General features: G+C 46.9%; 1 protein-coding gene across 2 annotated transcripts; it reads right to left on the reverse strand.

Annotated features, from left to right (window-relative positions):
• Positions 1–1,513: 1,513 nt before the first annotated feature.
• Positions 1,514–9,895, reverse strand: LOC119946606 (lipocalin-15-like). Of its 2 annotated transcripts, none has more exons than XM_038768017.1 (7): positions 9,747–9,895; positions 6,978–7,114; positions 5,586–5,653; positions 4,257–4,361; positions 3,247–3,354; positions 2,365–2,390; positions 1,514–1,722 (listed from the first exon to the last, which is right to left on the reverse strand). In XM_038768017.1, the coding sequence occupies exons 1-7, from the start codon at positions 9,840–9,842 to the stop codon at positions 1,720–1,722; spliced, it is 543 nt and encodes a 180-aa protein (XP_038623945.1). In that variant the 5' UTR covers positions 9,843–9,895; the 3' UTR covers positions 1,514–1,719. The 2 variants fall into 2 exon arrangements, with proteins under 2 accessions (XP_038623945.1, XP_038623943.1); XM_038768015.1 differs by having other exon boundaries at positions 1,514–1,725.
• Positions 9,896–13,956: the final 4,061 nt, after the last annotated feature.

Here is a 13,956-nt window from a genome sequence, read left to right on the forward strand (position 1 = left end):
CCTGGTCAGTCCTGACCAAGCTCTAACCGACCACTTGTCCAAACTCATCTTCCTCTCCTGCCCTTGCAGTCTCTTCACATTCCTACTTGAATCTCCTCAATGGCTCCCCACACCCTTCTCCAATCAGTCCTGGGGCCTCCCCTCATCTCTGAAGATGTCAGCAAGTTCCCCCTCAGTAACTCTGCATGTGACACATTCCCCACTTCAGCTTCACCAATCCACCTCCCTCCCCTTCTCCAGAATCCTCCTGTTCTCCACTCCATCCTGGATTAAATAAGAGTCTCAGAGAGAGAATAATAAATCTTCCCGGCAGCTGGTAGCAGAGTTGTGTGGCTGCCCACAGAGGGAAGCTCGTCTTTTCTCTGCCCATTCCCTGGACTTGACTGAGAACTGAGACACAGAGAAGTGAAGTGATTTGCCCAAGGTCACATAGCAGATATGTGGCAGAGCTGAAGTTAGAACCCAGGTCCTCTGACTCTCAGGCCTGGGCTCTTTCGCTAGACTGCCCTGCTTCTGTTGTGTGTCGGGTAAGGGCTGGGCTTCCAAGGTGTCTCCCAGGCTATGAAGAGCTGTGAGCCCGAAAAACCAATATGGAGGATTTTATGTCACACTGGGAAATGTCCAAATGTGTTCAGAGAAGCACTATGGCCGAGTGGAAAGAGCATGCTTCTAGGAAGCAGAGGACCTGTGTTCTAATCCCGCTTCAGACACTTGTCTGCTGTGTGACCTTGGAGAAGTCATTTACCTTCTCTGTGCTTCAGTTTCCTCAACTGTAAAATGAGGATTCAATTTTTAGACTGTGATCCCCATGTGGGACAGAGAAGATGTCCAACCTGATTACCTTGTATTTATCCCAGAGTTTAGAACAGTGCTTAACAAATACCATGAAAAAAAAGCAGCATGGCATGCTGGTTAGAGCACATGATGGGGAGCCAGAAATCAGCACTTAGTAAATACCACAATTATCATTATTATTTCATTAGGACCTAGGTTCTAATCCCAGCTCTGTCACTTGCCTGCTCTGGGGCTCAGTTTCCTCATCTGGAAAATGGAGATTCGATACCTGCTCTTCCTTCTCCTTAGACCGTGAGCCCATATGGGACAGGGATTGGCACTGATCTGATTGTATTGTGTCTATCCTAGGGTGCGGTACATAGTAGGTGCTTAACAAATTCCACAATTACTATTATGACTATATCCATAGAGCAAAGACCTTGTAATAATAATAATAATGGCATTTATTAAGTGCTTACTATGTGCAAAGCACTGTGCTAAGCACTGGGGGGATACAAGGTGATCAGGTTGTCCCACGAGGGGCTCACTGTCTTAATCCCCATTTTACAGATGAGGTAACTGAGGCCCAGAGAAGTTAAGTGATTTGCTCAAAGTCACACAGCTGACAATTGGTGGAGTGGGGATTTGAACCCATGACCTCTGATTCCAAAGCCCGTGCTGTTTCCACTGAGCCACGCTGCTTCTCTTGTAGCCACCAGGATCCATAGAGTACAACAGGAAAATTTGAATGCGAGTTTATTTAGCACTGATAAGAGATTTCTAGCCAAGATTCTTTAGAGAAAATCCCAAACTGGGAAGGTAGAAAGAACGGGGGTTCCTGCAGACTGAAGAGGTTTCTGAGATGGATAGCTGGGTCTGGGACGATGTGGATCAGGGCTTCTCTCCTGGATCCTGGTGTATCTTCTGCAGCGTCTGAAGGCTCCTCTACTACTGAAAGATGGGAAGAAGAGAAAAAAAAAATCCCCCACTGCTCACCCACTCCATTTTGGGTGGAGCTGGCTCCCAGATCCCCAGATTCAATCGAATCTCGACAGTGTACATTTCCAATCATTTCAGACAGAAGCAGAAAAAGACACCGAGTGACCCAGCAAAACAAGTGAGAGAAGAGAGAAACATAGAAGCAGCTTATTCTAGTGGAAAGAATATGGGCCTAGGAGTCTGAGGATCTGGGTTTTAATCCCGGCTCTGCCACATGTCTGTTGTTTGACCTTGGGCAAGTCACTTAAATTCTCTGTGACTCAGTGACCGCATCAGTAAAATGGGGCTTCAGAAGGTTAACCCCTTGAGGGAGATGGACTATGTCCAACCTGATTAGCATGTATCTACCTCAAAGCTTAGTACAGTGCCTGGCACATAGTAAACGCTTTATAAATACCATAAATAAAAGAAAAACAGAAGACATAAACAGAAAGATGCAGAGTAAGGGAAAGAGAGGCAGAGAAACCAAGAGCCTAGGTAGAGGGAGATAGAGAAAGGGAGAAAGGAGCAAAAATGAAACCAACCTCTCTCAAAGTCAGGGAAGCAGAGACAGAAAGAGAGGTGGAATCATAGAGTAAGAGACAAAGGTACCTGGTAGAGCACGTTGATGCAATCATCTGGGAAAACAAAGAGAAATCCGTCAAACCCAATCCCTGATCATTCTGCAATAAGCCTGGGTGAAGTTGGTGGGTTTACTCTGGCCCAGAGAAGGTGAGGAGAGAAGATGGATCAGTCCTGAAATCATTCCTCACTCGCAGTCTGTCAGACCAGGGGCGGTCTGTGGGGAGCTGGAGGCCCTGAAGGGAAGACCTCCTTGAGGGCAGGGATTGTGGCTACCAACTCTACTGTATTGGACTCTCCCAAGAGCTTAGTAGAGTGTTCTGCACATAACAAGAGCTCACTAAATATCATTGATTGGTTGACTGATTGTAAACTCCTTGTGGGCAGGGATTGTGGCTACCATCCACTGGACTCTCCCAAGTACTTAGTACAGTGCTCTGCACAAAACAAGAGCTCATTAAATATCACTGATCCTCGTGGGCATGGAACGTAACTACCAAGTGCTTAGAGTCAGAAGGACCTGGGTTCTAATGCCGGCTCCGCCACTTGTCTGCTGTGTGACCTTGCATAATTCATTTAACTTCTCTGGGCCTCACTTACTTCATCCGTAAAGTGGGGATGAAGGCTGTGAGTCCCATGTAGGACAGGGACTGTGTCCAATCTGATTACCTTGTATCTACCCCAAGGGTTTAGAACAGTGCCTGGCACATAGTTAAGCACTTAACAAATAAAATAAATAAATAAATACGATTTATTGATTGACCGATTGATTGTAAGCTACATGTGAGCAGGGACCACGTCTATCAACTCTGTTGTAGTCTCCCAAGTGATTAGTTCAGTGCTCTGTACACAGGAAGGGCCCAATAAATACCACTGATTGACTGATTGATTAATTGAAGTTGCAGTGCTTACCAGAGTTAACAAGCATGATAATCTGATCATTCTGGAACTTGAAGAAGTCTGACTTGCTGATTTCTCTGAATTTCTTCTTTCCTTTGCTGGTTGGATCCCTAGTCCGACCTGTGGCCAAGACAGAGAGGATTATGGGGGAGCCGGAATCTTCCAAAGAAATGAAGGGATAAAGGGGGTGGGGGTGGGGGGTGGAAAGTGGGAGAAGTCAAAGTGTCAGGGGCCCCCTAAAATTTGGAATAGCTGTGATCATATTCCTTGGAGGAGATAGGGTACATCAGAGTACTTAGCTGAGTGACTGTTTCTTAGGGACATACTATGTCATCTTTGGTGTCTTCCCCTCGCCCCCTCTCTCTGCCTCTGTAGTAGGGTCAGAGGTCAAAAGGCATCTCCCACTGACCCTGAGGTCTTGGTCAAATAAGATAAGGTTTTCACACCCCTCCTCTGTGGCTGGGATTTAGGGGCTTGGAGTGAAGACTCCGAGGATACTTAAGTCCATATCCTTACCTGTAATCTATTTTAATTGTCTGTCTCCCCCATTAGACTGACATCTCCTGAAGACAAGGATTGGAGCTACCAACTGGACTCTCCTAAGCACTTAGTACAGTGTTTTGCACACAGTAAATGCTTAATAAATACCATTGATGGATCGACTCTCCTCTAGACAGTCCTCTAGACTGTAATCTCATTATAGGCAGAGAACATGTCTGCTGATCCTGTTATACTCTCCCAAGTGCTTAGTACAGTGCTTTGCACATAGTAAGCCCTCAATAAATACCACTGATTGACTGACTGCCTGAGGTCGCAGTCCTGAAGGTGCTGCATTAGATTTTGAGCCCCACAAGGGGCAAGGACCACATCTAATTCCCCCTTGTGATTTGTTTCCCAGTGCTTAGTTCAGTGCTCTGCACTCAGTACACAATTTATAAATACTACTACATTCAGATGCTTTGTTTCCTGCCTTCTCAATGAACCCTTCGACTCTTGAAAGGAGAACTGAACTCATCACTTACTGTAGAACAACAATGCTCTGTGGACTTTGCCATCCAAAACCGCAGTTAGGTACATCAAGGCATAATCTTGATAATCCGTCTCTATTATGTACACATCTCTGTTCCCTGGAAGTGGAATCCAAAAAGCCCTCTCAGTTTTTTAGCGTCTCAGATCATCACGCTGAAGCAACAAATGAACCCAGGGGCGTTGGACTGAGAAAAGTTACCCAAAGCAATGCCTTTCTGTCAGGCAGCCAGCCGGTCAGTCTTGTTCTAGCCTGGGGGAAGCCCAAAAGAGGAGGCTGAGCCAGTGTGGATGGGGACTTTGGGTCAGCCTTGTGGTCTCTCATCAGCATCTCCTGATAGGTGTCCCTCGAGGCTTCTGGCACCTCTGCCCTCCTGCAGGATACCCATGTGGGCTCTAGTGCCACCATGGAGTGTAACAAGATCAGAAGTCAAGGTGCATATGCAGACTCAGAGGCAGTAACGGTGAAAGGATGTCTAGACCCTAAGCTCCTTGTGGGCAGAGAATGGGCCTATCAACTCTATCATACTGCCCTCTCCCAGGCACTTAGTACAGTGCTCTGTACACCAACGACACTCAATAAATACCACTGATTGACTGACAGTCTGAGAGAGACCTCCCTAGGCCCTACTGCTACCTCCGTGGGTTGAGTTTTTCTAAGACTGGGCTGGTTTTTATATTAGATTTGCCCTGGACAAGGATCCTCTAATGACCTAGAATTGCTGTCTATCTTGAAACATAAAATCCGGGAAGGGTTTTAGATCTGTTTCCTAAGAGTCTAATCTGGTGCCCTCAGAATTGGCCATTCAACCACTCTTCTTTTAGAGCCCCAGGGAAGGTTGAGATTTCCCAATTTTTATTTTCCATGTTGCTTCTGGCTACTGGATCCAAGGGGCCCACTGGACCACCTAGGAAGCCTGTCTGCTACCGACCTCCAGCCCTCCATGTCTTATTTACACTTGGAGACTCAGTTTTCGATTGGCTTCTCCTATCTGTAAGCATTTGTAATGTCTGTCTACCTTGTGTCTCTTTCTGCCTGTTCTAACTTCTCAAGCGCTTAGCACAGTGCACTGCACCCAGTGAGAGGGTTCAAACAATATCCTGGCTAGTAGGGTTTCTTTCTCTTGCTGTTGACTGTTGTTGGATCAAGGCACAGGCTCAGTTGGAACCATGATTCATGCACATACCATGAGTATATGGATGCACCAGACTCATTCGCCCTACAGATGCCTCTCTCCTAATTTTAGTTTTTACCCTAGGTTAGATTCATTACAACCCACCGTGGCCCAGTCATGCCACTGTTGGAGGAAATTGGTGTTACTTACCAGGAAAATGATATTTCCCACGTGATATTTCTCTCCCATATACGTTTTCTACCTTGCACTTGGTTTTCCTGAAAAGTAATAAAATCACCGGTCAGACCACTGCTGGTTTATCTGACTTTGCTTGATACCTCCGCCCTGCAACATCATCCTCATGGATAAGAATAATGATAATGATGGCATTTATTAAGTGCTTACTATGTGCCAAGCACTGTTCTAAGTGCTGGGGAGGTTACAAGGTGATCAGGTTGTCCCACGGGGGGCTCACAGTCATAATCCCCATTTTACAGATGAGGGAACTGAGGCACAGAGAAGTTAAGTGACTTGCCCAAAGTCACACAGCTAACAGTAGGTGGAGTCGGGATTTGAACCCATGACCTCTGACTCCAAAGCCTGGGCTCTTGCCACTGAGCCACGCTGCTTCACATGCACTGAATCTCCAACTACACCAGGTGATTTTCTAGATCTCTTCCAAGGATGATTAGCACAGGAATGATTAGCCTCCCTCTAGGGAAGCAGTGTAGTCTAGCGGATAGAGCACAAGCCTGGGAGTCAGAAGGACCTGGATTCTACCAAATCTGGCTCTGCTGCTTGTCTCCTGTGTGATCTTGGGGAAGTCACTTAACTTCTCCTTGCCTCAGTCACTTCATCTTAAAATGGGGATTAAGACTGTGAGCCAATGCGGGACAACCCCATTAGCTTGTATATGACCCCGCTCTTAGGACAGTGCTTGGCACATAGTAATGATAATGATAGAGTGGAGTTGAATCATCTGGGGCGGCGGGGGTGGGGGGGAATCTAGAGGGGTTGGGGGAATTCTGAATCTATCTGACCTTTGAGAAGATCCTCCCAAAGTCAAATCCAGCCCTGGGAAGGGGAGGAAGATTCAGAATCACCCAGCCTGTCTGGAGAGGCCAAACCTGAATCTACTCTCCCTGGATGGCCACGCACTCTGACCCCGACCCCCACCTAAAAATCGCTCCTGGACAAAACCGTGCCATGGCTTGACTCAGGTAACTGGGCACCAGCTGGCCTGCAACTATCCAGCTTACACCCTAGTGGCCAAGCACACTGATGGCCCCTAGAAGCAATGTGGCTTAGTGGATAGAGCCCGGGCCTGGGATTCAGAAAGTCCTGGGTTCTAATCCCGCTCTGCCACACGTCAGCTGTGTGGCCTTGGGCAAGTCACTTCACTTCTCTGGGCCTCTGTTACCTCATCTCTAAAATGGGGATTGACAGTGGGAGCCCCATGTGGTACAGGGACTGCATCCAACCTGATTAACTTGTATCTACCCCAGAGGTTAGAACAGTGCCTGACACATAGTAAGCACTTAACAAATGGCATTATTATTACTTCATTAGAGAATGACCAGGTAACCTGATTTCCACACTCACAGGTGATAGGAAAACTTAAATCCCATTTGGCCGTTCTTGGTGGAAACAATGGTACCCGCCATCTTCTTCAATCCCTTCGGCTCCATAAACCGTTCCGAATTTGTTGCCATTCCAAGTACGTACCAGAAGCCTTTAAACTGGAGAGAATGATGTGAGTGAAGCCTGCAGGCCCTTCAGCAGGAAAATAATCACATTCAGAGAGCCCTACTATAATCACACCTCCTACAGGAAGCCTTCCAGCAGTGTGGCCTAATGGACAGAGCATGGGGCTGGGAGTCAGAAGGACCTGTGTTCTAATCTCAGCTCTGCCACTTGTCTGCTGTGTGACCTTGGTCAAGTCACTTCACTTCTCTGTGCCTCAGTGACCTCATCTGTAAAATGGGGATTAAGACGGTGAGCCCCATGCGGGACAGGGATTGGGTCCAACCTGATTAATTTGTATCTACCCCAGTACTTTGAACAGTCCCTGGCAAAGAGTAAGCACTTAACATCACAATGATAATGATGATGATTTTTGTTATTACTGTTGTTAATAATAATAACAATAATAAGAAGAATAATAATCTCTCATCTTCCCACTCTATATTCCTTCGCTCCTGAAGTACCTCTGCGCTTGGGTCCATAACCCCTAAACACTTGGGAATTTACCCTTCCCCGCTTCCCGTATTTATGTCAATACCTTTAAACTCCGATGCTTTCCCTACCAGTAGTTTATTTTACTGCTTGTCTCCCCTTCCTGATTGAAAGCTCCTCAATGGCAGAGATCATGTTTACCAACTCTATTGTACTCTCCTAAGCACTTAATGGCCTGCATTCACTGAGTGCTCAGTAAATAGCATTGACTGATTGAAGGATTGAGTGTGGACTTCCGGGAAAGGGTGGGACATCTTTTGTAGATTTAGCAACAAATCTAGAATAATTATAGCTTTTATTGGTTAAGGGCTTCTTCTGTGCCAAGCACTGGGGCAGATGCAACGCATCTTCATCCATGTCTTCCCACAGAGAACTCACAGTCTGCTGTTTTATTGTAAACTACGAATTTTTTTACGGTATTTGTTAAGCTCTTACTGCGGGCTAGTCACTGTACTAAGCGCTGGGATAGATACAAGCTGATCAGGTTGGACACAATTCCTGTCCCATATAGGGCTACCAGTCTTAATCCCCATTTTGCAGATGAGGTAACCGAGGCCCAGAGAAATTAATTGACTTGCCTAAGGTCACACAGCAAAGGAGTGGCACAGCAGGGATTAGAACCCAGCTCCTACTGACTTCCAGGCCCAAGCTTTATCCACTGGGCTATGCTGCTTCTAAAGATCATTTTCCAGGGTAAAGAACTAGCACAGAAGATGAAAGTATTTGGAAAAAAACAGAGTTCAGGAAGTGGAGGGGGACACTTAAAACGGGCAGAGTCACAAACCAAAGAGGACATATACCCTGCCTGCTCAAAAAGGAGTCCTCCTAAACTCAGCCTTTGCAGGTTTATTGTCCATTATATTATAAAAAAGCATTTAAAAAGCATTATATAAGCATTATATATTATATAAAGCATTATATAAAAATTATATAAATAATAGCGATATTAAGCACTCGCTATGTGTCAAACACCATACTTAATTGCTGGTGTGGATACAAGACAATCAGATTGAAAGCAGTCCCTACCCTACACAGAGCTCAGCATCTAAGTAGGAAGGAAGAGCGGGTATTTCATCCCCATTTTACAGCAGATGAAACTGAGGCACAAGGGAGTGAAGTGACTTGCCCAAGGTCACACAGCAGGTAAGTGGAGGAGGCAGTCAGCCAGTCGTATTTACTGAGCACCTACTGTGTGCAGAGCACTGTACTAAGAGCTTGGGGGAGTACAATATAACAGTAAACAGATTCTGATCCCAAAGATGGGATTAGAACCCAGGTCCTCAGACTCCCAGGCCCATGCACCAAGTACCTAAGTCAGAGGAGGTCTGGAGATGCAGGGACAAATCAATCCTGCCCGGGACGAACGGGATGACAAGGACAGGCTGAGGACCAAGGATGGAATTCCAAAATACCAGCCCTCATGCTGCATGGTAGTACCAGTGTGTTTTCCTAGGTTTGCTATGTCACTTATGCAGTTTTGCAGAAATGAGACCAGATTTAATCAAACCAAGAGCAACGTGCCCTAGTGGAAAGAGAACGGGCTTGGAAGTCAGAGGACCTGGGTTTTAATCCCACTTCCTCCACTTGTCTGCTGCGTGACCTTGGACGTGTCACTCCACTTCTCTGCGCCTCAGTTCCTCAACTGAAAAATGGATATTCAGTACCTGTTCTCCCTCTTACTTAGCCTGTGAGCCCAATGTGTATCTACCCATGGATATATCAACCCTAAATGAGTTGTATCTACCCAAGTGTTTAGAACAGTACTTGGCACATAGAAAGCACTTAACAAATGCCATTTGGAAAAAAAAAGAATATTTCTCCAGGGTTAGAAGGGTCTGATCTCTCTTGGCATGTTCTCTGGGTCCTTTGCCTTCCCCTACTTCTCTTCTAAGATGCAGAGAAGGATCAATCAATCAATCAATCAATCAATCGTATTTATGGAGCGCTTACTGTGTGCAGACCACTGTACTAAGCGCTTGGGAAGGGTGGGTTCTGGGGCCCAGGATAGGGGGAGAGCAGCTGAAAAACGGACTGTTCGCTATAAAATTGGCTGAAAGGCCATTGTCAAGCTGAATCTGGGGATGGAGCTCAGACACCTTCCCGCCGATAGACAAGAAACCACCATCTGGACTTTACCTTATTTAAATTAAAGCTCCTCTTGAAGGGAACATTGCTTTGGGCATGATTCACCCAGACCAGCCCCAGCAAGGAGATCAGCAGTGCTGAGTTCATCCTCGCAGATGTCCTCCCTGCGTGGCTCCACCACAACCAGTGTCACTGCTACCCGGTCTCTCCTGACTTTATGTCCTCGGCTGCTGCCAAGGCTGGCCAATCAGAGGGCAGCAATTTTCCCACTCCTCTACTGCTGCAAAAGCTCTGATGATTTCATTATGGTAATATCTGAAGCAAAAATGAACGATATCGGTGGTTTGGGCTTCTTGTGGCCATAGGAGTGATCAATTCAGAATCAAACAAACTCACCTCTTTTCTAATAATTGTGGTATTCATTAGGTCCTCCTATCCCCTCCAGGTGCCACACACTAGACACAGGGATATAGCCCCTCTCCCACACAGGGCTCACCATCTAAGAGGTAAGGAGACCAGGAATCTTATCCCCATTTTACAAATGAAAAGACTGAGGCACAGAGAGATTAAGTGACATGCCTAAAGTCACACCGAAAGCCAGTGGCAGAGGTGGGATTAGAATCCTAGTCTTCAGGCCCACAACCTTCCACCAGGCCATATTCCAACTTCAGATCTGGAATTTTAACAATGCCTGGTCTCATGTGGTCATGAGGTCAATCCCAGGATCCATATGCTCTGGGGACTACTTCCCTTTGGGTTAAGTGGGCAGCCTCTATGGGGCTCAGTGGCTGCCCCCTGGATGGGGCATGGTTCCCCTCTAGGCACACCCAGGTGACCCTCTCTGACCTCTCCTTTGATGGCCCAAGATCACTGGACTTACTCTACATCAAGGCAGGGCCATCCAAGGATTGTAGTAGCCTTGGTGGGGGGCAATCAGAAAGACCTTGAGAGGACCATTCTCATCAAGAGGCTCATTTTCAGGGCTCCAGAAAGGCTCCAGGGAGGAGGGTAAGAGGGGGCTTTCTCTTGGGTTTGGGATCAGATTTGTGCAGAGGCATTGATGCCAAAACTAGACACCCAGACCCCAAAGCATCTGAGCTTCTCCAGTTCTCTTGGGTTCAAGCCTTTGGAATTTCCACCTTTCATTCCCTGTTTCATGCTTCATCTTAACTAACTGTGGTACCTGTTAAGTGCTTATTATGTGCCAAGCACTGTTTTAAGCACTGGAGTAGATACAAGATAATCAGGTGGGACACAGTCCCTGCCCCACAAAGGGCTCACACTCTTAATCTCCGTTTTACAGATGAGGTAACTAAGGCACAGTGACTTGCCCAAGGTCACACAGCAGACTTGCGGCAGAGCCGGGATCAGAACCCACGTCCTCCGATTCCCAGGCCTGTGTTCTTTCCACTAGTCCACTTTTCCTGGCCACTTCTCTGACACCAGTGTGTCTGAGATTGGGGGAATGGGGCAGAAACAAGAACCTGTAGTCTGCATATCCACTCTTCACTGATGGGGTGATTCCACATTGCTGCGTTGGTCACCTACAGTCTCGGATCAGTTGTTCCAGACAAGTCCTCAGCTTGGAGCTGGGAACCCAGGGTGGGCACAAGGAATGGATTCATCAATCACCCTGTCACTGATTGATCAGTTCAATTCTCCCATCAGAAGGAGGAGGCAGGGAGATCCTAAGCAGGTCCCCAGGACCATCACCAGACTTAGCGGAAGGCATCAAACACCCAACAGCCCTGCTGTTTCCCCATGTACAAAGCCCATGTCAACACAGGGCCTGGCGGGGAGGCAGTTGGTGAGGAAACAGAAGGGAGAGACGAGCTGTTCCATCCCTGGGAGATGTTCCCAGAATCCCAGGTAGCCTGGAAAAGGATTGAGAGGATCACACTGTTCCCCTCCAGCCCCCATCACCTGCCCCGAAACCAACGATCGCAGTTAGATCTGGCCAGTCCTGACTGGAGGTCGATTAGAGCTCAGTCAGAGCTGACAGGGTCTGACAGCGACCGTTGGTTTCAGAATAGGCTATGGGGGCTGGAGGGGAATAAACTGTTCCCCTCCAGTCCCTGTCCCGGATTCCCGGGACTCTGGGACCATCTCACAGGGACAGAACAGCTCGTCTCTCCCTCCTGTTTCCTCATTGACTGAGTCCTACTGGGCCCTGGGCTGACGTGGGCTTTGTGTATGGGGAAACGGCCTGGCTGCTGGGGTCTGAAGTGACACCAGCTCAATTCTGCAATAGTCCCAGGAATCCCAGGGCTGAAGATCAGGTCATGGATCTGCAATAGTCCCAGTCCTCTAGCTTCCAGAGTACAGGTCCTGGCTTCGGCCTCAGTCCCCCCATCTCAAACACAGTGGGAAGCCATCTTATCCCTAAAATATCTGCTTCAAACCATCTCCCCCTTAACCCATATAATAGTCCCCATCCCACATGAGACTCCCAGTCTAATAGGGTTGAAGGGAGGAGAATATATATCGAATCGCCTTTTTAAAGATGAGGACATGGAGGAACAGAGAAGTCAAGTAAATCTCCAACATCATGTGTGGAGAAAGGACTAGGGCACAGCTACTAATAAAGCTACTACTAATAATTGTGGTATTCGATGTGGTATTTGCCAAATTGTACTTTCCAAGCGGTTAGTACAGTGCTCTACACACAGTAAGCACTCAATAAATACGATTGAATGAATGAATGAATGAATTCGATAAGCACTTATGATGTGCCAAACACTGTAGTGAGTTCTGGGGTAAGCGCAAGATAATCGGGGCCCACATGGGGTTCACAGTTTTGCAGATGAGGGAACTGAAGCACAGAGAAGTGACTTGTCTGAAAGTGGCTTAGTGGAAAGATCATGGACTTGGGAGTCAGAGGTCATGGGTTCTAATCCCGGCTCTGCCACTTATCAGCCGTGTGCCTTTGGGCAAGTCACTTAACTTCTCTGTGCCTCAGTTACCTCACCTGTAAAATGGGGATTAGGACTGTGAGCCCCACGTGGGACAACCTGATTACCTTGTATCTCCCCCAGCACTTAGAACAGTGCTTGGCACATAGTACGCCCTTAACAAAAACCATTGTTATTATTAAAATATAAGAGATAAGTGGTGGAGCCAGGATTAGATAGAACGCAAGTCCTCTGACTCCCAGGCCTGGGCACTTTCCACTAGGCCACACTGCATCTCTGCTCTAATGTTACAGCTGGGTCCAATTCTGTCTCTTGATATTATTCGCATTAGCCTGGCCCAGAAGGGGAGCACTGGACTCTTTTCTATGTCCTCCCTCTTACCTCAAACATCTTCCCCATCCATAAATGCCAAACCACCATCCTCCCAACCTTCAAAGCCTTACGAAGTTCTCATCTCCTTCAAGAGACCTGTTTGCCCTCCTACTTAAACCGTGAGCACCAGTTCTTTGAAAAGCTTTCTCCCAAGGAGAGCATCCCTTCTCCCTGTTTCAGAGGTGCAGGTTAACAGTCAACAATCCCTCCCCGCAAGTCTCCCATTGTTCTGGGACCTCAAATTTGTTAAACCACGGGGTGGTGGCAGCGGATTTTCTGGGGAATTGCCGGGAGCTCTAAATATTGCGTTTCAGGAGTAGACAGTGCTCCTGTTTGCAGTGACACTTGGATAGCGCTATCTTCCCTGCTGCTGTGCCCCACTCCCAGCAACTCACAATCAAGGTGAAGTTGTCACTCTGCTCCACACCCCTTTTATATTTAAACTGTGATCCCCAACTAATACAGGGACCTGATTATCTTGTATCTACTCCAGCACTTACCGCAATGCATAGTACATAGTAAATGCTTAACCAATACCACAGCTATTATTATTATTATTTTTATTTTTATTTTTATTTTGAATCTACCCCCAGCACTTAGACCAGTGCTTGAAACATAGTAACTTTAGCAAATACCACTATTATTATTAAAGCCATCCCATTCCCTCCATCCTTCACCTTCTCTTCCTTTGAATCCTATATTAACTTCCTCTTCTCTCTTGTCCATTGTCTGACCAACTATCCCAGACCTTTAATTCCCCCTGAAACTTTCAGTGCCCCACCCCATCATCATAATAATAATGATGATGCCATTTGTAAAGCGCTTACTATGTGACAAGCACTGTTCTAAGCGCTGGGATAGATACATGGTAATCAGGTTGTCCCATGTGGGGCTCACAGGCTTCATCCCCATTTTACAGATGAGGGAACTGAGGCACAGAGAAGTTAAGTGATTTGCCCAAAGTCACACAGCTGACA

The sequence above is a fragment of the Tachyglossus aculeatus genome, chromosome 27, assembly GCF_015852505.1.
Source record: "Tachyglossus aculeatus isolate mTacAcu1 chromosome 27, mTacAcu1.pri, whole genome shotgun sequence".
In the NCBI taxonomy this organism is placed as follows: domain Eukaryota; kingdom Metazoa; phylum Chordata; class Mammalia; order Monotremata; family Tachyglossidae; genus Tachyglossus; species Tachyglossus aculeatus.

Coding starts and splice junctions, on each gene's coding strand:
- LOC119946606 (XM_038768017.1), bottom strand. CDS start 9,842: ATGAACTCAGCACTGCTGATCTCCTTGCTGGGGCTGGTCTGGGTGAAT. Junction 5,654..6,977: donor TTTAAGTTTTCCTATCACCT/GTGAGTGTGGAA, acceptor ATTACTTTTCAG/GAAAACCAAGTGCAAGGTAG. Junction 4,362..5,585: donor TGGGAAATATCATTTTCCTG/GTAAGTAACACC, acceptor TTCCACTTCCAG/GGAACAGAGATGTGTACATA.